The 26539-nt window shown below is 43.6% G+C and overlaps 1 protein-coding gene across 1 annotated transcript in view; it reads left to right on the top strand.

Moving 5' to 3' along the window:
* The window catches only part of SYNE3 (spectrin repeat containing nuclear envelope family member 3), an 81098-nt gene that overhangs the window by 19746 nt on the left and 34813 nt on the right, over positions 1-26539 (top strand). Inside the window, exons 2-8 of the mRNA XM_024219346.2 lie at positions 5820-5898; positions 12174-12331; positions 16678-16850; positions 17289-17598; positions 22827-22988; positions 24068-24412; positions 26188-26324. Coding sequence (XP_024075114.2) covers positions 12188-12331; positions 16678-16850; positions 17289-17598; positions 22827-22988; positions 24068-24412; positions 26188-26324 — 1271 coding nt within the window. The 5' untranslated portion in view covers positions 5820-5898; positions 12174-12187. The remainder of the gene's footprint in view (positions 1-5819; positions 5899-12173; positions 12332-16677; positions 16851-17288; positions 17599-22826; positions 22989-24067; positions 24413-26187; positions 26325-26539) is intronic.

Here is a 26539-nt window from a genome sequence, read left to right as displayed (position 1 = left end):
AATTTACTTCCCTTAATGGGAGCTGGTGTGATAGAGGGCTGAGTCAGCAGTTCTTGCCCAGCACTCTGTCACAGGGGGTCTTCTAGGGGCTAAGTTAGTACCCAGTTTCTCTTCCAGCTGTCTTCTTCTGTTTGGATTTTGACTCTTTACAGTGTTCTTCTTTTCTCCCTGCTTTGCTTTTACATTTCCTGGACGTAATTCTCCACTCACTTAAATGGATGTGAGCCAGGAGTATCTTCCCTGAAGTCAATGGACATACATGGGTGTAAAACTGATGTGAGAGGAGGATCAGACCTTACCATTTCCTCTTCTCCATCCCCATGTTTGCTCTACCATTCCAGTCATTATTTCTTCTTTACATTCATCTTAATCCTAGAAATCTGACCAAAGATGACATGGGTCAGGGTCTGCTTTCATTTACACTAGTCCAAATCCACAAAGATTCCATTGACTTCAGTGGAGTTACTCTGCATCTACACTGGTGTGAGTGAGAGTGCAATCTGGCTGTGCCTTGGAGCACATAAACTGGATTCAGCATGCTCTGATGGTGGAAGTGTCAACTACCCCAGTGTAGCAGTGGTGCCATCCTGCAGGTTTGACTTGCTAGCTAGCCTGACAGTAACAATGGCTCAAGACGTCAGAACTGCGTTGGGAAAACACTGCATTTTATTTTCCAAAGGTTCCAGGAAGTCAGGAGACAGACAACGCCTAATGAGTTTGAGCATCAGAAAAGTGTGATGCGTGAAACACAGATTCTGTTTGGGAGATCCCTGGCGAAACAGCAATAGCGCTGGTGTTGACTGAAGAAGTTGGCTAAATTCTGCCCTCTGTTCCTGGGATTGTAGAGCTGTAACTGAGGCACAGTCGGCTAATATGTCAATCAGATTCTTCTCAGCAGTACAGGGAAGAAAAATCTACTGCCAGGAAAGTGCAGAAGAAACAGAAAAATACTTAAGACAGGCAAACAAAAGTTACATCTGTGTCCAATGATTTCTGAAATCTCAGCTCTAATTGTAAACATGCTGCACTTTTGCTTCTTACTGTTCTTAGTACAGGGTATTATATGCTAATTCCTGTTCTACAAACATCTGTCAGACATAATAATTTCAAACATTAATCCCTACAGGAGTTAACCAGCTAGTTAGTTGGTGACCTGAACTCTAGAGAGTTTCTTGGGGATTATCTCTATTTAAATCTTATTCACCTTAAACAGTGGCATCATGCTGTGTGCTGTCCTTTCTTTGGTCAGATTGATCTCTAGTCTGGCTTCTCGTCTCCCACCCATGCCCATTTAGTAAGGGGAAATCCTGTTCTCTGACTATCATGACTAAAAAGAAACCCATCTCTTTTTCTTCTTACTCAGATGTCCTAATTTATTTCACCATGCTGCACTGATGTCACAACTCCTAACAAAGTAAATCTTTAGGCTAGGTTGTGATTGGGGCACCGGAAACCAATGGGGAATGGTGGTGAAATCAGAACAGAATTTTGTCTATAATTTTTCCAGAATCCCTAGGAATCAGTCAGAGATTTTTTTGTTATCCACATGATCCTTCTACATTTACCACTTGATATTAACATAAGACTCAAAGAGAATCTTTAAAAGTATTAATGAGTTGGTGCCAGCCTCCAGTAGCAGGGCTGAGAGTTGCAGATGAGAAGCAGCCAGCAGGAGTCAATAGGCAGTGCTGCTGAACAGCCAGAGGAGGCTGTGATTCAGGAATACATGACATAGCAACACTACAGACCTAGAACAGTAGCTAGGACTGAAATGACTGGGGATTGAGTTTAAAAACCTAGGACAATCCTGGCTAAATCGGGAGTCCTGGAAGCTGTGGATAATTTTCCTTAGGTTTGCTATATAGTCTGACCTTAAAGTCACAGGATCTTTATAATTCCAGATGGACAGAACCAAGCTTTGGGTTTGTTTCTGCAAAATGAAAACCAGAAGTTCAGATCCAAGTCCCGTTTGATCTGAGATCTCCTAAAGATGAGGAAGTTTGTATAAATAGTTCTGGCTTTGACACACTTCTTCTACTGACCTTCATGCAGGTGATATGCAGGCAAACCTTACCACTTTCTTTCTAGATTAGATTTGCTGGAACGTTGTTAATGTATTTCTCAAGGAAAATGTCAATGAAATAGTGTAACTCTATAGTAAACACTAGCTTTTTCCAATTTAACAGACAATACACCGCACCTCCTATGTTCAGTATTATCAGACCACTGTGGAAGATATGGCCCTGTGTGTATAGAGCAAGTTAAAAGGTTAAGGAAACTTAATTACACTTGCAAATATAGAACATAATTTGACTATAGCTTCACCATTTGCATTTAGTGAGCCCTGTGCAGGAAGTGTCTGTCACAGGCTCTGTTCCACTTCAGTTAGCAGCAGTACTGCCCCACAGACATGATATTCAAATTTTCCTTCTTAAAGGTGATGTTTACCTATTTTCTAGGTCAGTGTTTCTCAGTTTGTGGTGTGCATATCTTATATGGGTTGCCAGGGCATAACTGCTGGGTCACACTCTGTGGGTTGGCGGTGGTGGGGAATAGTTGATACAACACAAAACCCTTTTGAAAAAAAAACCAAGTTACCTATGTTCACATGGTGTTCTAACGAGCTTTGTGTTTGTGCTTTGAGATTACTGGTGAAAGACTATTACTTCTTTTGGGTGAGAGTTCAGATTGTTGTGTTGTGGTGGAATATACATTACTGTAATAAAGAAAAAATATTTTGGTGGGATATATAAGATCTGTGATATTCTTAACTATCCATATCCTTACTTTTAAGTGCTTGAGATTTGTGAATGATGTGACATTATCATCACTCGGCAACTTTAATTGTTTTTTGCATATACAAACGTGGGTGTATTGATATATCTGTATATAGATGGACCCTCAGCTGATGTAAATTGTTACAGCTCCATTGACTTCAATTGACCTGACAATTAGCTGCTGAGGATCTGCCCCATAATATTTAGCACCGGGTTTTCAAAGGAGCCTAAGGAAATTGGGCACAGATCCTCAGAGGTATTTAGGCTCCTAATTCCCATTAATTTCAGCTTTGATTTCAATGGGAATTAAGGTATCTAAATGTGAGGATCTGGGCCCTAATACTCATTGACATTCAATGGGATTTGAGCATCTAACAGTTAGATTCCAACTCCTTTAGGTGCTATGACTGAAAATCCCGGGTATAGTTATTAACATGTAAATTATTATATTTCCAAAAGGTTAGCAAAGTTGAATTCCACTGGAGTAGGAAGTGTTAAATGTTTGCTTTACTTTCATTGCTCAGCAGCAGCAGTTATCTGTGATCACAGCTCCAGTTTAAAATAGCTCCAAGAACATTTTCACTGGAAAGGGACTGCTGACACAAAACTTTAGGGTCAATCCTGCTGCTACTGAAATCAATGGCAAACCAACAGTGACTTCAATGGGATCAGGATTGGATCCTTTGTTAGGTTTACAACCCTAGTTAATGCTCTACTGAAAAAGATAGTGCTGCTTCTCATATAGAATGGATTCACTGATGGTAAAAGTATCAGATTACACAGTAACAGAACTTTGTGTTGGGGTTACAATCTCTTAGGGGAACTGAGCACAACAGCAAACTCCAATGGCTAATAGGAATAGTCTTTGGGATTGAAAGCATATGCTTGCTCTGTTACTGACCCACAGTGCCTGGCATATAGGCACGGTGGGAGGGTGACTAAGCTATGGAAACTGCTAGAGTTCAGGCAAAAATGAGTCACAGGAAGGCAGCCTATTTTACTCAATTCCAGAAATGTTCTCAACCGTTCAAAATTAATTTAGATGCTATTTACGGTTTGCAGTGGACTGTTCAGTTTCTGAAGAAAGAGCTTGGGGATAAGGTTGCTGTCGGCTTCAATAATTTACTGCACCTGGGATGTAGGCAAGGCTTAGTTTCCTCTAGAGTTTGGGTTTGTTTGAACACAAAGCGATGCCATTTTTGCAACAGAAAGCCCTGGCATCAGTTCAAGGCAGATATTGTTATGAATAATGTCTGAATTATTGGATTATCTACACGCAACTTTACTTAGCCTGGAGTATGTGCTCTTGAGAGGGTTCCAATGTTTTAGGCCCTGGAGCAGTTATGTACTCTTCTCAAAAAAACGTCACTGGGTGGTGTAAATAAAAGCATGTTCCTGTATTTCTGATCATGAGCTTTGATCCTCTAGAGATCACACAATTATTTTAAGCATTGAATGCAGTGTTTAGAATAGGACTGTGTTTGCAAACTCCCTCTTCCATAAGACAGTCATTCCCACAGACCTAAATTTTAATTTTAACTTAAAAATAATTAAAAACCTAACAATGGCAAACTTTGCCAGTTTCATTTCCATGAAGATGAAGGGTTTTTTAAGATTTGCAAAAATTAGGACTTAAATTTTTTTTCCAAGTTTTTGTTTTTTAAAGGGGGAAAGGTCTGACATATAAGTTCTGAACACTCGTTTAGTAGTTGTAAATGTTCATATTTCTAATATATACTTGAAGGTTACCTACAAGGGCCAATGATTTCAGAGTTGTGTGCTGAGTGCTCCCCATCACCTATCAGAGATAGGCAGTTAGCATATCAGGTTCAAAGTCAGTTCTTTTAAAAAGATCGATCTGAAGCAAAAAGTCCCAGTTCCAAACACTCAAACATTGAGAACATTTGGATCGGATAAGGATCTGAACTTGGTGACTTCAGGCATATTTCTAGATTCTGAAATGTCTAGCCCCTCCTATGGATGAGTGGTTCTGGCTCCAAGTGAGGAAGATGAGCTGTGAGATGTGTATTAGAATCGTCAGGGCATGTTCACGGCAATATATGTGTCTGTGTAAGCCTTGTTGCCCCTTCCTCTGTCCATCATTTCTTATCCCCATACTTACAGGCACTTTATTTTGCTGCTTTCACTTGTTCAGTCTGGTCTGGTACTTAGATTATAAGCTCCTCAGGGCAGGGGGTTTATCTTATTTGTTCCGTAAAGCGTCCAGGCTCATTGTAGGGTGCTGTGTAAGTTATTCTCTTTGTACAGGGTCTAGCACAATGGGGGCCTGGGATACTAGGCGTTACTGCAGTACAAATAATAAATACAACTCTACCTCGATATAACGCTGTCCTCGGGAGCCAAAAAATCTTACTGCGTTATAGGTGAAACCACATTATATTGAACTTGCTTTGATCCACCAGAGTGCACAGCCCCCCCCCCCCCCCCCCCGAGCACTGCTTTACCGCGTTATATCCGAATTCGTGTTATATCGGGTCACGTTATATCGAGGTAGAGGTGTACTTGTACATTAATAATAAGAGTTACTCTCATCCAGTCAGAGGACAGAAACCATGATTACCATATTACCTTTGGGTCTAATTAAAACTAATCAGCACAACTGGAGTATTGGGTGTTCCCAATGAACTGTTAGAACAATCTGCTGAGCAAGAATAATTTGCAGAATTTATTTGGAAAATAATTTTGAATAGCACACACATGTGAGAAAATCATAGATTGTTCACATGCAAGGTGTGACCAGCAAAAGGGGTGAAATTTATCAGATACGTTATTCACTAAAAATTGTTCACACAGCTGCAGTTCCAGTCCCAGCCAAGACCGAGATGCTGTAGAACATTATTGGTCAATATTATCAGTACCCTTGCATGGCACCCAGGTGTGAACTGGGAGGACCTGCAATCTTTAGCAGACAGGTGGGATTTAATTAATTACATAAATCCAAGCCCCAGGGGCTATGATTCTAATGTGCTTGGCTTGCAGTGCTTTTCCCTTGGCTGACTGATGGTGTACCTCTTCTTTTAGGGAGCTGAGCAGAAATTGGAAATCTAGTCCGGACAGTTTCACCAGGAGGGGTTCCGAGTTCACAATCTGAAGGTTGCAGGTAGGCTACTAGTTACCTTTTACTGGCAATTGCAGAAGGAGAAGATACACTTAGTTCTGAGGATTCCCTACTAGCATATTAGGGGAATGATGGTCCAGGGATGAGAGCACTAGTCTAGGACTTGGGAGACCTGGGTGCAACTCCCAGTTCTGCTACAGACTTGCTGTGTGATTTGGGCAAGTCACCTAGCCTTTTGGTGCCTCAGTTCTGTTGTATTGTAAGCTGTATGCACTCCAGCTTCTTTGAGTATTGACTGTCTGTTTATTCAGGCAACAAGTATATAACTTTGCAATAGCTCCACAGACCCACAGTTCCAGCAGTTTCCAACAACGCACCTACCACAACCTGGAACAGCCACACATTTCGTTATCTGATTATCTGCCTGCTCCCCCTGGTGGCTGTTTGTTATACATATTATAACAAGTTCCCCATCTGCTGAATGGAGATGATAGCACTGCCTTACCTCACAGGGATGTTGTGAGGATATCTACGTTAAAGATTGTGAGGGACTCAGATCCTGTGATGATGGGGGCCATATAAATACCTAAGATAGATATTGTATAGTATTTCACTGGTCATAAAAATAACTTAGAAGTGCCCTTACTTACCCCAGCATTTTACTAATCTGGCTGAATTACAGCAGGATAATGTCTACTAGAGCGAGGTGGCAGAATAAAAGGGAGTGGGAGATTTTGCAATTAAAAGGAAAAGCATCTTCTCCCCCCCCCAAAAAATTAAAACTTTGAAATTTTGAAGATTTAAAATGTCAAAATTTTAAAAACTTCCATCCAGTTCTGCTGGTTGCCACCCCTGAAGTGAAAAGGGAGTAACCCTGGAGCTCAGCTCTGATTTATTTACAAGTCCAGCTTCCTTTTAGAGGAGAATTATTGGTCCACACTTTTGCAAATAGCTTCTTAGAACTGGAAGTTATGGAAGTGTAAACGTAGGTTTATAAAGTGAAGGGATATTATATAAGAACGGCCATACTGGGTCAGACTAAAGGTCCACCTAACTCAGTATCCTGTCTTCCGACAGTGGCCAATGCCAAGTGCCCCAGAGGGAATGAACAGAACAGGTAATCATCAAGTGATCCATCCCCTGTCGCCCATTTCCAGCTTCTGGTAAAACCGAGGCTAGGAACACCATCCCTGCCCATCCTGGCTAATAGCCATTGATGGACCTATCCTCGGTGCATGTATCTAGTTCTTTTTTGAACCCTATTATAGTCTTGGCCTTCACAACATCCTCTGGCAAAGAGTTCCACTGATTGACTGACTGTGCGTTGTGTGAAGAAATACTTCCTTTTGTTTGTTTTAAACCTTCTGCCCATTCATTTCATTTGGTGACCCCTAGTTCTTGTGTTATGAGAAGGAGTAAATAACACTTCCTTATCTACTTTCTCCACACCCGTCATGATTTTATAGGCCTTTATCAGATCCCCCCTTAGTTGTCTCTTTTCCAAGCTGAAAAGTCCCAATCTTATTAATTACATTTATATTTTATTCCCACTGGAGTTTAAGGGCTTGTCTACACTTAAAACACAACAGCGGCACAGCTGCAGCACTTGAGTGTAGCTGCTACCTATGACAACAAGAGGGATTCAGTTAGATAATCCACCTTCCTGAGATGCAGTAGCTAGGTTGATGGAAGAATTCTTCCATTGTGACCTCGTACTGTCTACACTGGGACTTTGGTCAGTTTAACTATGCTGCTCAGGGGTGTGGCTTTTTCACACCCTTGGCCAATGTAGTTAAACTGACCTTATTTTCTAATGTAGACCAAGCCTAAAACAGATCTGTGTGCTGGAAAGAATTAGCTTCGCTATAAGCTGGTGAACAGACCCAACAAATTGTGTTATCATTCTGATGTTCAGTGACACGTGGTAGGTGTCAGTTAAGCCGAAAAGTAGTTGTTGTGATCACGTGGTGGCAGTTGGGTTTGTCAAGTAGCTATGGGTTTCCCTTGAGAGTGGATATTGTTTGGAGAGGAAAGGAAATGGCAGCGCTGCAAGTAAATGCTCTACACCCTGCCACCCGTGTGACAACCACTTGGCTATAGCCATTAACTTTAAGCAGGAAATGAAAGTGATTGTTCCAAGAACACCTAGCATGTGTTTATTCTTCAGTACATTAGTTTGGACAAACAATTCCTGATGGTCATAAACATTCACCACAAATAGTACAAGAAAAAACTGCCTTGGAAGATGTTCAAGGTGCTAAGGTTAATGTCCTGAACCCCCCAAAATGGTGAAGCTTCAGATTGCTGGGGATACAGCTAATGCTTACTAGAATTTCAAGAGTTTCTCCACTTACTCAAACTGGACCGAATTTAGCTGTGCTGTGGGTATGATTCCCACTGAAGTAATCTAGTCCCTTATCTAGGGATGTATGTGCTAATAATAGCATGACTGAGAGCTGTAGAATTATTAGTATGCCAAGAACTCTCAGCTTTGGAATCGTGGAGATTGATGTGTCGCTTCTACAGTAGTATATGCTAATTCCATCTCCACTTCGAAAGACTTGTGCTCCTATACAACTGTCTCTCTCTCTCGGAACTCTCCTTACACTATCCAGGGCAGCTGAGCAGTTATTAAATTACCCCAGGACCCAAGTACCAAACAATTCCCACAATAGCTTCCACACTTGTGTGTTTGTATAAAATTTGACACACTGCAGTGTTTTAAAAACACTTCTCATGTGCAAACCCAGAATCCTGATCTCTTCCAAATGGAAAGAGTTATGAAAAGCTTGAAGTATTTCAATAATTGGAAAATACTGTCCCTAATGGCGAGTGATTTAACTTTCCTGGAGCACTTTTCCTTCCCTCTCTTTTTATTTCTCGGAGAGCTTGGTTCTGGAAGTGAGTCAAGTAGTACATGAGCACAGGAATTCAAGACATACTGAAACCATTTAAAAGCCAGTGCACTATAAATGTTTGGTTTAAAAGTATGTTTAAGAAAGGGATCGATTGTGAAAAATGTGTTACATTAGGAAAAGCGGAATGGCTTTGCAGGGAGAAAAAATGTATATTGGGAAACTTGGAAAAATAATGATAATATTGCCAAAAATACATTGCACTTAGAGTGACTTTGAAGGATCTCAGTAGTGCTTTACAAACACTAACTTATTAAACCTCACAATACCCGATGAGGGCTGTTAAACCTATTTGAAAGATAGTTAAACTGGATGCATAAATTTAACAAAAAAAAAGTACTTCAGGAAATTCAGAGAACGCGATGAAGATAAAGGGCCAGATCCTCTGGTACATGAAAGCTGGCTTCATAGAAATGTAGGGCTGGAAGGGGTTTGAGAGGTCATCTTGTCCACCCCCCGTTCTGAGACAGAAGCAGGTATGCCTACACCAATCTTGGCAGGTGCTGCTCTGACCCTAAACCCAGCTGAGCCTGCCACTGAATCCCTGAGACAAGGGATTATTCAGGTGATGTAGAACAGCTCCTACACCAGCACCATTCTGGCGGTTGTGCAGCGGTATGGCCAGGGAAATAAGAGCACAGCCAGGCATCCCTATCATGCAATGATCCCCTGCGGTCAGAACGGTGCCTCTGGCTGCTCTAATTTATACAAGGGACTGGACTGACAGCCCGGTAGGTCCATGGCCATGCGGGTGCACATGTGTGATTAAGCTACCTTTGCATCCTTTGTCCTGAGCTGTGCTGAGCAGAACTTAGCCACAGCTCAGTATCTGGGTCAGTATTTTATTGGTAAAATCAGGGTTGTTTCTGACCCGATCCCTATTTATTTAAGTGGCCAACGTTTGTTTTTTTGGAGGGGAAGAGATGAGGTCAGAGCTGTGGGGAGGGGCGAGGTAGGGATGGGAAAAGTGGATCAGCTAAATGGGTCCGGTCTTGGCCATCTCTAATATTTTCCACTTACCAAATTACTCAGATTCAGCCCTCAAATACTTTTTATAACCCCTGGATATATTTGAGAAGCTGGCCTGCGTTAGCCAGATAGACTATCTCTCAGTATCTTGGAATATTCTCCTCTCTTTTGCCTGTCCCACAGGGGGTGACTGCTTTGTTCAGTGCTTTGTTATTTACACCTTTATTTCTTATGATTAATTATTACTCGCATATGCTGTCACAGATTTCTTCATTATCAATGTGCTTTATAAATTAATACATAAATAAATTAGAATCTTTATACAAAAACGGTTCTAAGAGACACCTCTATAGATCTCAGATGGGAGGTTGTTCCAGCCACACCAGACCCAAGTATCTGTAGTACTGTGCCTCTGGCTCATCCCTCAAACTAAACTATCCAGAGTAGCATGAGCAGTGCCTCAGTCCTCATTGAAGCCCACAAGTCCTCCTTCATGTGTGGCCAGATGGTTTGGACAACTCATAGAACATATATAAGATAGGACCATTTGTTGTCCAGTCTTGCTGCCAAATATTTCTTAAACTGTTTCTCCGAGAGCTAGGTTTGATTTTCCAAATTGGTTTGGTGATTGGCCTGCACCTTGAGAATGAGTTCACTCCTGGTTCTGTCATAGGAGGGTTTGTGCAACCTAGGACTACCCATTTCCTTTCCTAGAGGCTTCCTAGGCAGGCCAAATCCTTCCCACACACAATCCTTCCACCGCCCCCGCTGAGCAGTGGCACACCCAGTCCTTATGTGAACCTTGTCTGCTAGGTAAGTCAGCTTGTCAAACCGGGCCCAGTAGAAGTAAGAGAGTAGCAGCCCAACCCATCCACATCCCCTGCTTCATTGTGGGGCTTGGACCCAGCCGCCACAACTACCAAAGGTATACGTGGCTCAGGCTGTCTGGGAAATGGAGCGAGTCGGTGTCTCCCCTGGGAAGCCTTTGCCTTTGTGGGCTCTACCCGCAGTGGAGGGTAGTAGCAGTATTGCTCCCTTGCCTAAGGAGAATCCCCTCTCCAGCACAGCTACCCCCATGGGCACAGAGGAATGCACATTTGGCCCCTGATTCAGGGTGATGCTGCAGCTGTGACAAGCGTGTGAGAATGCGCATGCCCTGCCACCACACTGAGAGGAATAGCAGCAGGCTAATGAAAAGCTAGGGGAGGAGTGGGGGTGTGTAGTGAAAGTGGGGGATGGGGACATAAACAGGTCACCCCACCCCCAGTGGTTATGATCAGGGTGTCTTCCAATTTCAAGATGTAATCAGAAATCCTGGGCTGGATTCACCAAGGGCCATACTCTGCCTTCCCCTGCTCACGTTGCGCAGTACTGGACTGCGTGGGAGCAGTCCCATGGAAATCAGTGGGAACGCTTCCAGAGTAAAGTACTACTTGGTCAGAGTAATGTGGCAAAAATGGGGCCTCAGTAATTATCTCTAGACCTTTAAAGAAAGACATTCAATTGTGGATAACAAATAAGCGTGACATTTTCATTAAGGAGAAACTGGCTGGCAGGCATTGGCAGTGGGTGTAGGGCTTGATCAAAAACCCATTGAACTCCAGGAGCCTCTTTATACTGACTTTGGATCTGGTCCACTGGGCCTTTTATCTATAAGTCCCCAGTTCAAATCCACCCAAAGTGCATAGGCACTGAAAGATGTTCCCATCTGATGACTGACTAGTGATCTGTGTTAGCTGTCTCAGCCCGGTTCCTGCAGGAATGGGGTCCGTATCACAAAACCATCACCACAACTTGCTCTGATTGTCAGCCTCCTTAGAAGTTTCAGCAGAGTGGATTAACTGCAAGGTGCTGAGTATTTTGGTTTGATCTGGCCAACTTCATTGAGACAATTCATGTTTAAAGTTAAGCACACACTCAAGTGCTTGGCTAGGTCAGAGCCAGGTGCTCTGTACCTTGCAGGGCTGAGCCCTAAATGGGCTTAGAGAGAGTCATGTTGATGGACATATTTATATTCCCGCTGCCTGTGCTGTGCATGTCCTGTGAAAACACAAAGGATGTTAGTGTTCAGTCTGGTACATTTCACAAGCACCAAATTAACCTAATTTGGTTTTCAAATAAATGCAGTGACTCTTATCCCTTTGAATGTCAGCCCAAATCACAGAGCTTAAAGGAGTGTCCCAACTTCATCTTGTTCCCTTGTATACTTTCATTTTAGGAGCTCTGAGTTTGAGCTTTTATTCCATACTCCCCTCTGTTGAGTCTCACATAGAGATTTAGGACTACGGTGGGTTGTGGATTTTGATGCCATTAATCAAAAAGAGATCAGTAAAGTAATTTTCCTTTTTTCCCTGCTGCTTAAGACTGTGAGAGACTTTCCTGATAAAAGAATTGTTTGTTTGTTTTTAATTCCTCATTTCTTTATCTTTTCAGTTTCCTCTAATGCAATGACTCAGCAGCCCCAGGATGAATTTGACACAAGTGTGGAGAATGCAGAAGCTTGGATGAAAGCCATCCAGGAGAGACTGAGGATCAATGACAACACCAAGGGACCTCGGTCTGCCCTGGAAGCCAGGCTAAGAGAGACTGAGGTAGGGGAAGACTGATACTCCTTTCTGAGAGACATATTCACAAGTGGCATTGGCACTGCAGGGACTGCCAGGAGTCATGGAGAAGTTTCCATTAGGAGACGATCAAGGTGGGATAGGGCCAGGAGCGCCGCCAGCTTTTCTGCCGCCCTAGGTGGCGGAAGGTCCCTCCCCGAAATGCCGCCCCCCACAGAGGTGGCGGAAGGTCCCGCCGCCGAAATACCGCTGCGGTCGCCATCCCCCAAATTGTAGCGCCCTAGGCGACCGCCTAGGTCGCCTAATGGGTTGCGCCGGCCCTGGATAGAGCATGAAAATAACCTCACTAGCTGTAAGGTTGCTCCCATTTGGGCAGGATCACTTTAGCATTCTCTCCAGCTTCTTCTTTTGCAAGCCACTTATTGCTGTCATAAAAAAAGGAAATAGAATGTGTGTGGAGGGATGGGGGCAGGGAGGTTTGCATCCTGCTGTTAGATTAGATGCTTCCAGACTTTTCATGTGTATTTGGAAGACTAAGAGCAATCCTGATTTACCAAACTATCTCAGCTGCTGTTCCCAGCACTCATTCATTTGTGCATGCTAAAGTGGAAGTTTAGTTGCTTTTCGCAATCACAAGACTGGGGTTTGCAACCACCCAATGCAGTGCAGGAAACGATGCTACCAGATGAGACCAGTAGCCCATCTCATCCCACGTCTCTGACGGGACAATACCGTTGTTACCCCAGAATTTGATAATGCCGCAGTCAGCAGTTTTGTATATTCAGCCACTGCCAGCTGAAATCCAAACATCACATAGCTAGGAAAATCTTTGGCCTTTATGAGGCAAGGTAAGACAGCTGCATACTTGCAGTTTTATAATCAGAATGGGAGGATGGAGCAGAAAGTTAACAAGTGTGGAAGAGAGTGAGTGAATAGTGACCTAGGTTTTATGTGCCCCAGACACATTGTTATGACTAGAAATGTTTTGATGATAAGAGATAACGAGTAGTTTTGCTGAAATTAGGAGAATTGGTGACCCACTAGGAGTCACTATAGGTTGTGTGCTTTGAAGTTTAGCTATAAAAGATTAGGTGAAAGAATATGCTTTGGAACATTTCAAGGAAGCTTTCTTTTGGGCTCGGATCTGACAGCTAAGTTCCCCAGCAGCTAGCTGGAAGGCGGGGGCCCCTGGGAGGCTGGCCACTGATTCCTCAAAATCATTTCTTAACTGTAGGTAAATATACTTGTTTTGAAGTAAGTGTGTGTGTGTGTGTGTGTGTGTATTGATTTATTCCTGACCCTACCTAGAGAGAGACAGTAAGTTATCACTGCTTTGGGTTCTGAGAATCCCTGGATAACACCAGATGCTATTGAGAAAGGTACCGGAATCCCAGGGATGAACAGTTAGGGAATAATCTGTCTGTAGGGCAAGTTTCTTCCTAAACCCTGTCAGTTAGTGGGTTTATAGCTCTCATCCTTTTAATGGAACTGTGAATCTGCGCATTATCTACATAGATACATAATATTTTGTATAATCCCGTTAATCTCTTGTCCTCAGATCTGGTGGCAGATGAATTATGCCTTGTGTGTTTAAAAAATAGTGTTTCCTTTTATCCATTTTAATTGTGTTGCCTTCCAATTTCATTCGATATCCCTTGTTTTTGTACACTGAGAAAACTGGCTGCTCCTATCTACCCCAGCTGTACCATTCATTATTATAGTGGGGCAGTAGGTTGAGACTAGTATCACTGCATCCTTCCCCAGGGCACCCTCAGGCTGGGCCTTTGCACTTACTTGGGCCTCTGCTCTGAGACACCTGAGTGTTCCACTGTGCCAGTCTAGTCATAAGAGGTACTCCATGTACAAAAACAAGTTTTCTCTGGCTGAGCCCTGGGCAGGCTGCTCCTTTCAGGATTGCAAAAAGAATGAACACAAATGGATTGTCCCACAGGTGTGGTAAGGCTCTTTCTTCTGAAGGCTTCTGTAAAGCTTCTGTGGCCCCGACGAGGCTCACAGGCTAACATGGAAGAACAGTCCCAGCAAAAGTGGATCAGCATCGGGTCGTCCCTTCCATCAGAGATTGGCTGTTGGGCCGCACTGATCTGAGGAGTTCCCACAAGGTCTGCTCTGCCACTAGCTGTGCTGTGTTTTACCGTTTTAAAATCCTCCCTTCAAGTCTGACATCTCTCTCAGGTGTGGCAAGGCAGGGCCAACTGACCCCACAATAGCTCATTAACCCTGTGTTCCCCGGTGTGGGGTTTGTATACCCCATCGCACTAGCTTATTTTCTATACATCTCTCATATTTCCCTGTGATAGGCCTGTTCTCTAAATGAAACAGCCTTCTCTGTTTCTCTTCAGATGAACATCTTTCTGTGTATCTAGTCATGTTTGCCCCCACATCTTTGAACTCCCTCTGTTTTTGAGCTGGGATGACTAGCACTGAAAAATGGCACTCCTGGTGGGGTGGTTTAAATATTGGCATTGCAGTATTTTCAGGGCCATTTTTTCAAATGGGGTTCATTGTGGGTTGGAGCATGTACCAGGCCTAGCATAGACACTCATCCGCGAGCTGGTGGTGATGGGCCGACTTGCATAGCAGTCACAAAGGCTGGAAATTCCTATTTCATTTGGGATTGTGGATTTGTTTCTGCTTTCGGATGAGCACAGCCCTTACCTTTTGCATAAGGAATGTTGATACAGACAACATCGTAATGCATTCAGAGAATTCAGGAAAGTCAGTGCTGTGGGACACAGTTTATCAAGGGGTTCTGTCAACATTACAGATCACAAGAATGAAGATTATGTGGTTTGTGATGATTTTACCTGGGCTGATCTAAAGCTGATGCCTTTGTTGGACTTTGGAACAGGGTCATAATGCATAGAAAATCCTTGTTATAGTAGCTTTTTCAATCTGGATATTGGAAATCCATCATTATTATTAAACAAAAAGCAAGTGGCTCTTCATTAGTTCTACCTTTCTTTCCCCTCTTCCTCCTCTGCCACCCAGCTGATATCGCCGTCTGGCCTGCTCATTCTTTCACTCATTGCCTTTTTTTAAATAAAAACATCCATTCCAAGTGCCTCTTTCCCAGTTGGCTTGCATTTATTCAGGCTTCCTCACTATGATTTATTTTCTGTTAATTTGCTAACGAAAATGCCAGCCAAAGAAAGCAGTCGTTAAAAAAAATGCCAGCTCCAACCACAGCTTTCTCAATCGTGGGCTCATTTGCTTTCATGTCACTTCAAGCAGGAATAAGACTGAAGCCTGGACTAAGTTTTGGTTTTGAATCTTTCTATTGTTTGCTGGGTGTGGTTTATATTGTCCCCTGTGCTCTGTTTTTTTGGGTTTTTTTTTACAAGTAAATAATCAAATGATGTATTTATGGGTAATAAGGCAAATCACTCTGGGCAAATCACTTAGACCTAAATTTTCAAAAGTGACCTCAGATTTTGAGTGTCTCAACATTTTCCTTTTGGCACCCCTTCCCCCAACTTGAATGAGTGTGGTTTCCCAGAACTGTGCAGAGGAGCAGGAGGGAAAGGAAGTCTAGTGGTCTGCGTGATAGTGGGAAGGTGATGCTGGAAGGCTGACAACACTACTAGGACAGAATTAAGGTGGTGTGTGTGGTGTGGGGTGGTTGTACTAGGGGTTAGGTTTGTCTCTGGGTGGAAGAGTAGAAGATACATAATGTTAGATGGCTTAACTTTCATTTCCTTGCTTGTAGGTTTTGTGTTAGGTATGCATGTATGTGCCAGAGCCTTAACTGATACACAACATGTTTTTGTGGAGAAATAGAATTTAATAGCAGAAATATCATTCTCTAATCTTTTTATAGGGTGGCTCAAAGTGTGTCTTCTATGATTTGCAACAAAGTGCTTTTTTGTGCAGATCCCATGGCATGTTCTAGTGCAACTTACAATACTGGCTTTGCTCAATGTTTCCCATGTATAGTGTCTCCTCTGCACTTATTCCAAGAAAGTGAATTAGACGTCATGTGGTTATGTAGTGCAATAGATCTGTAGCAGTAGTGGAGACACTGCTGTTACAGGCAAGTCCTATAGAACTTAATAGGTACAAACCCAACAGGGTTTGTGTAGAAATTACCGTGAAAACCTACAGAAGTTAACAGAGAATGATCTACTTTCTGTTGGTGGTGGTAACTATTTTACAACAGGGATATATTTCTCTATTAATTAAATTCTGTAAGAATACTGAAAAAAACAGTAGGAAAGTTTTTATTTCTATTAAATGTTGTAGGCGTTTTCCAGCAGGGATGTAATGATTTCCATATAAACACAAAGTTCTAATTCAATAACTACACTGGCAGGCTCTCTTTTTTTTAATGTTTTCAGTTTTGTGTTTTCTAATAGAAAATTTGTGCATTGGAGCCAGAAGGTCGATTGAAAATGGATTTGGTCCTGATGAAAGCAGATGCCCTTCTTCGCTGCATCAGCGAGGAGGAAAAGCATGAGATACTATCCAAACTGAAAGACATTAAAGCCATGTGGGAAGAAACAGCCATCTACATTACTCATTGCCACAGGTAGGACACATGCTGTTCACAAATACTCTATTTGACATATTGTCTAATGCTCTCAGACAATGCCGCCTTACTCCCCACTCTGGCTATCTGTATTGTGGGGGGGAGAGAGGAGCCTTCACTGGGTTCCCATGCATATGTTGGAAAGGAGCAGAGAGTAGGTGAAACCTTGGCTCTACATCTACCCACAATATGCCAGTCCAGTGACCTGAGAAATAATCTTTGCCAGGCACAGGGCTAGCACAGGGTACTCCTTCCCACAGCCGGCGGGAGCTGGGAAGTGGATTGTGACGCTCTGAAGTCAATGAAGCTAGGCTGATTTATCCTGTCTGAGAATCTGATTCTTTATTGCCAATATTTTTTAAAGCATCTTGCACTCCCCACCCTCTTCACTGGTCCTGGGAGAACCTCATGTATCTTGTTTGTCACTTTCCCCAACAGCCGTATCGAATGGGTGTGGCTGCACTGGAGTGAATACTTGAAAGCCCAGGATGAGTTTTACGCCTGGATTCATAACATGAAGGTTACCTTGGAGCCTGACATAGAGCTGCAGCTCGGTTTAAAGGAGAAGCAATGGCAGCTGAGCCACTCCCAGGTTCTGCTGAACGATGTCCTAAATCAGTCAGTCCTGCTGGAAAGGCTGCTGGAGGAAGCTGCTTCCTTGTTTAACAGGATAGGTGACCCGAGTGTCGATGAGGATGTCCAGAAGAAGATGAAGGTGGAATATGAAGAAATAAAGGCAGAAGCTCAGGTAAAATGCAACTATAAAAGAGAGGAGGGTTTAGGATGCTCACCAGTTACTAGCCTGCATTATTTACTGTTAGTGTTTCTGATATGAGAGCTAGGAGTTCCCCAATATGGTTCATGGGAAAAGAATGTATCTATAGTGCAAAGAAGGTTTGAGAGTTCTTAACAGGGCAAGATTAATACAAACAATCCCAAAGCAAATGCTTCCCTGTCCTTTGGTAAATCAAAGATCTCAGTGTGATCTTGATGCAAAATAATCCATCCAAGGAGATGAGGAAGCATCCCAACTCTGCACCCTCATTAGAGGCTATAACACAAATCCCCAGATCAAGACTCACAGAGTTGGCAAGCAGTTAATGCTTTTCTAACACAAAGAATAGGCAGCCAACACTAATAGCTAAAAGATTTTCAATAGATGCTAATTCATTTTCCAGCCTGCACCTGCCCTCAATTTCAGAGGTACGGTAGTCATTAGACAGGAGGGTGGTCAACATCATAATTCACCTTTTCATGTCCATGACTCACTTTGATAGTTGGTTTGGGTGAAGGTTTGAGATGAGACAATACCCTTCATTTCCACAACCAGTGGAAGGATCTGGCTATGGGACAAGGATTTGCCTTTGGTGGGTAGGAGAGGCTTACACGTAGGGATGCTCAAGACTCTAGAGCAATGAGAGTAGATCAAGGACATATCTAGGGTATATCTAGCCACCTGTACAGTAGCTTTTGTACATCAGTGGCTTTGGATTTGCCTTGGGGAAGAACAGGCATTCCAGTGTCTGGTAACTGACTAATCCAAACAACTAGTGTTAATAAAACTGAACTCTGTTACATGGGCTCTGTCATCTGCCTGTACAATCATGACACCTGCTCTTCTTTCCCACTTCTCCACCCAGACCAAGGATTGGGTGGTCATGTTGATTGTTGGACACTCTCATCCCAAGAAATCATCATCCAAGGGGAGCATGGAGTCTCCTTGAAGGGGCAATGTGGGGAAGTTTGTGGTTCTATGGGAAACAGAAGCCTCGAGTCTCCAGGGCTAGAATCTTTCATGAGGATGAACTGGTTACTTTTTCATTAAAAATATTTTAAAAAATATAAACCCCTATTCTGTGCCTGCAGCTGCTGCAGTCACACTTTCTAGCCATAAATACATCTAAAGAAACATTTAATCAAAGTCAGATTGCAGAGTAAATCCATTCATTAAAAACACCCCTTTTTGCTCCTGGCAATTCAACTCTTGGGATTATAAATTTCACCAGATTCCCAATGTAAATGTTTAGTGACTTCCCTCTAAACAAGGGTTTGTCCTTGATCAGCTGATATTTGTGTTGTGCAGTTTGATATTTGGACTTGCTAGTTCCCTCAAACAAATTATCTGAATACGGAGAGCCTGAGTCAGATCTCTTAGGTTAGTTTTAGACCCGTGTAGATTTACACTGATTGTTGCTGCTGTGAGATCAGAATCAGGCCCAGTGTATTTAGGTAAAATACATGCTGATGTCTCCAGCTAACTGAGGCTCTAGAAAAGGCAGTTGAAGCAGCTACAAATGCCACCTTGCGCCAAAAGAGAAAGTGAAACAATCCAGTTGGAAAATCTCTGGAGGCTGCGGGTGGAAGGGGTGGTGGAAAACATTAGTTTTCGTGACTGAAATAAATGGGGGACTCGTTGGCTAATTCCAAGGTTAGAGTCAGCTTGGGAGTCTTGCCAGGAAGTGAAAAATGGTAGCTGAAGGAACCTTGCTACCTCTCACAATGGGAGGGAGGACTGAATGAAAGAGATCCCTTAATCTAAGGAGTTGTCTCAGCCCCTCTCATGATCGGGGGCCAGACTACGTGTAAATTGCAAATGACAGCTGAATTCCAAAGTTGGCTACAGGAGACAGCTTGCTGGTACTTGTAAATTTCACTAGTACTCAAGAAGCTTTTTTAGATCTCGTGCAGTTGTCCGTTTCTGTCACAGGCTAAGCAAGTGGATTCCATTTCTCAAATGGTTTAACTGTGATATTGCTTCTCCGGTGAGTTAACATATTTTTTTGCTGCCACTGAGTATCCTTCTCACTCCCAAATAGAAAATTATATTCACCAGAATTTCTTTTAATTACAGTTGTTGTAACATTTTTACACACAGCAGCCAATTCCCTCCCCCGCTCCACAGGTCTCTTCCATCCCCTCTTCCCCCTCCCCCCCAAAAAAGTTATTGGTACTAACCAAGAATGTAATCTAAATATAAATAATCAGGGAGACATCCTGTCTTTCTTGTTTAACAGGAACAGTAGTGAAGTAAAGTTTCAACACTTATTCAATCTAGGCTGGTGCAAAACACAAATATTTTGATTCCCATTGGTTCTCTTAAATTAAACCTACAGTCTTTCATTCTACTCTCAGACAATCCCATGTGAGTTAGGGGGAGAGAGTGGCAGAGGGTGGCTTGAAGTCATTTTTGGCGCCTTCCCAATTCTGGGCTGCTCCAGGGGCTGAAACAACCTCTAGCGAAATTTAGGCACCCCTAAGTTATGACATCCTCTGCAGAGCTCCCTGTGGCTTGCAGCGCAAGCCAGATTGGCCATGGTAGCATGTTGTACAGCTCTGCTCCAATACATTCTCTTCTGTCTCCAGCCCCACAACTGCCCTCACACACCTCCTGTACCGATGCTTGCAGGGAGCCAGCAGTGGCTTAACACAGTGCCTGCACCAGGAATTCTCCCTTAGTTGTTTGCTGGCTACTTATAGCCCCTGTTTGCTGCTGGAGTGGCAGATAGTGTATGTCTACACTGCACACTAAACCTGGGCTCTGACTCAGGCTTGAGCCCAAGCCCCACTTCTGTCCACACACACATCAGTCTGACTCGGGTCAGCAAGCACTCAGGACCTGGGTCCTAGGGTCCCGCTAAGGGAGTGGGTCAAAGCCTGATTCCCGCTGTGATTCAGGTCCAAGCCCTGTCATTTTGCGGTGCGGACCCAGGTCAAGCTGCAGACCTCAGTCAGAAGGTCTGCGTAGTGCTGTATAGACGTGTTAGCACAGCTCTGAGACATGGGTCCCACAATTGTAAAGCAAGGTTTACAATGCAGTGTGAACACTCAAACTCTGATTTGGAAACACCAAGTCTACAAGCCTGGGTCCCGCAGACCTGGGCTTAGTGTGCAGTGTAGACATACCCATAGAGGCCAGAGAATGGGGTAGACCTTCATGCTTGATCTCTTGGGTAACGATGCACCAAAAGCATGTCCTGAACCTGAAACCAAAAACCTGCATATATTCTTCACAATGTCATCTCTTAGTATTCCTCATCTCAGCCTGCTTGGGATCTGTTATTTTCTTGTCAGTACAAACATTCCTCCCCATGCCACATCTTGCCTGGTAGAAGTTCTCTGATTATTCAAGTGCTTCTGCAGAAGGCAAGAGTTAATGCTCCTTTTGTGTTGCTTCTCAGTGAAAAGAATAATTAGTTGCCTGACAGAGCAAATGGCAGCGTCTTTCTCTTCATTAAAAGTTGCACTCAGAGGCAGCCCCGTCTGGCAGCGTCTTTCTCTTCATTAAAAGTTGCACTCAGAGGCAGCCCCATCTAGCAGTCTGGCAGGTTTTCAGCCTGCCCTTGGTTAGCTTTTCATATGATAGCTTAGCACAATGTTGTGTCTGTTCAAATGGGTGTCATTTATCACATGACCTGATTGATCGCAACATTTTCAGCAGTAATCTCCAAGCCTTGGACTGCTTCATTTTGATTGAACAGCTTGTCCCAGGCAAAGGTTAAGCTACTTCTCAATTTAAGCTGTGCATCTTCTCCTTAATCAACCTTTGTAATTTTACTGTAAGATGCTGGAGTACATTTTCACCATAATTCTGTTTATCAATCAGATTTGAATCCTGCCACTTGGGAGTTTTTACAATTTGCACTTCCTGCCCTAGTGTATTTATGTCTTCATTTCACTTTCTCTGCCAAGGGATCTGGCCCACTATGTGCAAGGCTTGATTCAAGGTCTATGATCCCTTACACTAGGCTAGGCCAGGCCCAGATCACACGCTTTCCTACAGAGCTCCCTAGCCTGCAAGCAGGATCAGGAACGTGCCCTGAAATTTAAAGGACAGACTCCCATTTCAACAGAGTTTTCAATACTCCACGTAATTGAGATCAGAATTTTGCCTTCTGACTGCAAAGACTGTCACTGTGGGGCAGATTCTCCAGTGCAGTGTAGCTGCTTTGCATTGCACCACTGTCATGGTCTGGCCCTAAAGCAAGAGGGACTGGCTCTGGAGGATCATCCTAGCACAAGGGTGATCCTCTGGTGTCTGGAGCTGACATATGGCCTCATGCATTTCTCTGCCTCTGCGCTGCTGGCATGGCTGGAGGAGAGGTGACATGGCCAGAATGCTCCTATACCATGGTGTCTTCAGACTGCTGGAGTTGTTTGCAGAGGACACAAGATAGAGGTACCCTCAGACTATTCCAACTTGATGCAGGGTCTGCACAGAGCAGCTCCAGGGTCAGGAGAGAGCAGATGGGAGTTTTGAGTCACCTTTCCCCCTAGACCAGTGACCTGACCTCTGTGTAGATCAGCCAGATCCCAGGATCCAGTCCTGTCTCTGGCCCCTGCATAGGGGCATAAGATGTGTGTAGAGAGACGTCTCCTTGCACCCTGCCCCTAGTTTGTGCAGAGCCAAACACTGCCAGGCCCTATATATTGTGCCAATGAAAGCAAAGTCTTTGGAGGTTACCATAGATGCTAAAAATATTGCAGAGTTTCTAATGCTGCAATTATAGTAGTTTCTTTACATCTTGTTTAAATGGCAAGTGCTGTGAAATAATTTACATGCCCCAGGCATGATCAGACAGAGTAATCCTGTACTTTTTGCCAGCATGGAGGCTCTCGCTGTAGCTTCTAGGCTGACCCCATATATTGTCTCCTGTTTCAAAGCAAAGTTGGGAAAGGATAATACCGCTTTTTAATGAAAAATACGAAGCTTTGGAAAGGGGAGGCGAGGCACTGACCTCACAGGACCTTGCCATCTTTTGTTCTCTGAATAAATGTTGAGGTGCTACAGCACAGCCAAGATCCGGAGAAAGCTTTACATATTTTTGTCCTCATACTGGAGATGAGGTGTGAATTCCTGAAAAGGTTGAGTGACATGAGGGTGAAAGGAAATGGGCTCTGTTTTCCTAGTTAAAAATGCAACCTGTGAAGAGACAGGTAAGCTCTTGCCCTCACCATTTTGGACATTTCTTGTTACAGTGCAGAGTGAAATTGCTTGAAAAGATAACGAAGGAACATGAGCAATACAAGACCAGCGTTGACCAATTTCAATTGTGGCTGAATGGTGTGACTGAAAGATTGAACTGCTGCATTGGAGAAACAACAAAGTTGCCAGCAGACAACGGGCTAAAGACATTGCAGGTTCTTTATGATACAGTTCTAGTAGGGGGAGGGAGAGCGCTGCTAAGAAATGCATTCTCCTCACCTGAATCCCTTCTTGTGTATATTCCCCAAATCATACAAGTATTTAACAGAATAGTGTATTCCTAAGAGCTGTGTGGCTCCAAGAGTATGCTGTGGGTCTAGAATTCAAGCACTGCAAGTTCAAAGCTGGCTCTGGGGAGAAATCTGAAGCGAGCGGGCGGGCGGGAGGGTATATTATCAGAGGGGGATATTTAAAACAAATTCTGGTGTAGTAGCTAAAGAAGGGGTCCTGAATCAGGAGTCGTCTAGTTGCCACTTTCTCTCTGTGATGTCATTAACACACCATTGCCAACTCTCCCAATTTTATCATGAGTCTCATGCTATTTGACATTTTTCTTAAAGCTCCAGTTCCTGGAGTCATGTGATTACATGAGAATCTGAGCTTTCATTTAAAAAAAAGAAATGTAAGTTTCTAGCCTTCCTGGTTACAGAGAGAAGCATATAAACATGATCTGAATGTAACGCAGAGGCTCAAAGGCCAGAAGGCAAATAAAAACAACCCTGACCTTTATTATTTTTAAAAATCTAATGATTTAAGCCAATCTCATGATTTTGGGTGGGCCTGACTCATGATTTTTGAATGCTTGGGGTTGGTGACACTGTTAACAGCACCATTTTTCACAAGTGGTCTCCAATTTTGGGTGCCTTAGTTTGGGCTACTAAACTTTAGACACTGTGGCCTGAGTATCCATGCTGCCAAGTACATGTGGCTCCTGTTGACTTCCACTGGCCCTGTGGGTGCTGAACACTTTTGAAAATCAGGCCCAACAGTTTTAAAAGATTCCTCAAGTTCTTGGGAAGCCATGCTCCCGCTGTTATATTATCTAAATCATAAGGCTACAAGTTTTAAATAAGTATATCAAATCTGGCAGCTGGCCACTTCATAAGTGACATGCCTTGAAACAACAATTGGAGAAGAAAATAAATACACAAAAGTAAATATTATCAGGTGTCATTTCCCCACCACCTCCACCGTTCTTTCCACTTAACTCTTTCTGATTCCCTTCTTTCTTCAGAACATTGCCAAAGATGTCAATCGTGGTGAAAAGAAATTGAAATGCCTGGAGGTTCAGTCTACAGGGGTGATCCAGAACACCTCCCCCCTAGGAGCTGGGAAGATGAAGGATGAGTTGGAGGAGTTGAGGAAAGCCCTGGAGAAGTTGAAACTAATATGTGTTGAGGAAGAGGAGAGAATGCATAAGATCCTTAAGTCAGAAAGTGCCTATCAGTCCCAAGCCAGACAGTTGGAAGCAGAAGTCCAGGAATTCAGAAAGATGCTACAAAGACTAGAAGATGACCTGGAGTCAGGGGAGAAGCCAAAGAGTGAAGAGGACTTAGTAGCTCTGTGGAGAAAATACATCGTAAGTGGTTGTATTTTGTATGCCTAAAAACAACAAGAGAAGTGTGGTAAACACATTGACAAAACTGAAGGTACATGACCACCCTTGATCATACAGATATTAGTCCTGTCACAGTGCACTACAGGAAAGTGCTCAGATACTATGGGGCTGAGGACGGTATAAGAATGTATGTGGACTTGAATAAGGAAAAATGTGAATAGGGAGAAAAGAACCAAAAATTTTTCAGTCTCTGCCTCACACTATCTGTTCCCAGCTTCTCCTTAGGTACAGAAAATAATGTTGTTTGTTCCTGCTTATATGGGGTTGTGTCTTTCTCTGCAAGTAGTCCCATTAAAATGAAGTGCGTACTGGTGGGCATGTGTACGCACACTTATAATTTCAGGTTTCAGGTTGTAGAACTCCCATGTTAAAAAAATCAAACTTCTCTAAACATGAGATGGCATAAGAAGAGGGTCTTTTGCAGATAGATTATTTAAAATCACACATCATTAACTTCCTGGTAACAGCTGTAACATTTATACATCTGTCATCATTTTTATTACTTTCATTATAATCCAAAATGCCTAGTTATGTCATATTCAGCAAGTACTGTGCAAAGAGTAAAGCAAAAGTAGTTGTAAACATAATTCACTAAAGCCAAACTGTGTTTCAATCCAACTGTGTACCTACCCCTTTTTGTTCCCTTTTCCATGCACATCCATATAACCATATTGTATTCTTGTACTGTTTGCGGAAGAGCTGCTATTAGCACAGATAGGTTTGATTGTAATTGTACCAGAAGTGCTGCTCGCCTTAGGTCGCCCAATCAGGGAATAGAAATTAAGCAATGTGCATAGGTGCTGAAACTTGGTTTGGGGGGTGGTGCTGCAGCACCCCCTGGATTGAAGTGGTTTCCATTATATACAGGGTTTACAGCAGGGCCGTCCCTAGACATTGCGGTGCCCTACGCAGCCCCTCCCCCCCCCGTGTGTGTGTGTGTGGGTGATTGGCCCCAGGCTTCCGTGGGGGGGGGGGGCGCAGGAACAGGCACGGGGGGCAGGGGAGAACCGCCCTCCAGCACTCACTGGCAGCAGAGCAGACTGGGGCTGGGTCGCTCCACTTCCTGCCACCTGGTGAGTGCAGGACGCCCGACCCCTGCTGCAGTCCCCCGGCATGTAGCTCAGGGGAAGGGGTGGAGTGGGGGCGGGGCTGGGGCGGAGCAGGGGTGGGAAGAGGAGGGGCAGGGGCAGAGCAGGGGCAGGGGCTATGGGGAAGGAGTGGAGAGGGGGCGGGTAGGAGCGGGGGCAGCTTTCCTGGCCGGCTCAGCCGGGCGGGCGATCAGGCTGGCCACTGGAGCAGCACGTAGCTGCGTAGTTTGTGTATGGGTAAGGATGGCCATAGTTTACAGTTTGGTTTGATGCCTCTCAGCACCGCCGCTATAAAAATTGTTCCAGCACCCCTGGCCATGTGACTTTGTTGACCAGTCATACAGTTCAAATAGTGAATTCTGCATCTAAAATACTCACAGAGCACTTGCTGTGAACAGTTTATAAAACACCCATAGGCACAAAGGTGTTTTTAAAAATTAATCACCTAACTATAACAAACAACATGGACATTTATGAAAATCCTGATCGGTTCATGGACAGTTTGAGAACAGAAAAAAGGGTCAAATTTGACACACAAATGGCTTGTGGCAAATAGTTTGACCATCTCTAGATTCAGCATAGTCTATACATTTCATGTTCCAGGTTTTGTGCTCATAATGCAAACTGATCATTATTTTTATGATTAAGGCAACAAGAGCAGCGCTTGCCGCAGAAGAGTCAAAGGTTGAGAGACTGAAGGCTCAGCTTAAGGAATTGTTCCGGTTTTCACAGAATATACAACCACTCTCTGACGGTGTTGTAGCCGCAATACGGGAATATCAAAGGTATTTATCAGTGGGGAATGTGGGTGGGGTCGGCTAGCAGTTTGACATAAAACTTCACTGGGGACCGAATGGCTCCAAGAATCAGCAGGGGCCCGTGGAAAAAGTGCAAGTTAGACTGACCTTAGGTGGCAGAGTCACAAAGGGTTTGGGGGGTTTTCTTTTGTTTTTCTCTTTTACTGGTGATAGCCACATCCCACATTTCAGTTAACTTTGCT

This window comes from Terrapene carolina, unplaced genomic scaffold (assembly GCF_002925995.2).
Source record: "Terrapene carolina triunguis isolate 2854851 unplaced genomic scaffold, T_m_triunguis-2.0 Scaffold96, whole genome shotgun sequence".
Lineage (NCBI taxonomy): Eukaryota > Metazoa > Chordata > Testudines > Emydidae > Terrapene > Terrapene triunguis.
This window is presented reverse-complemented; position numbering and strand designations above follow the sequence as displayed.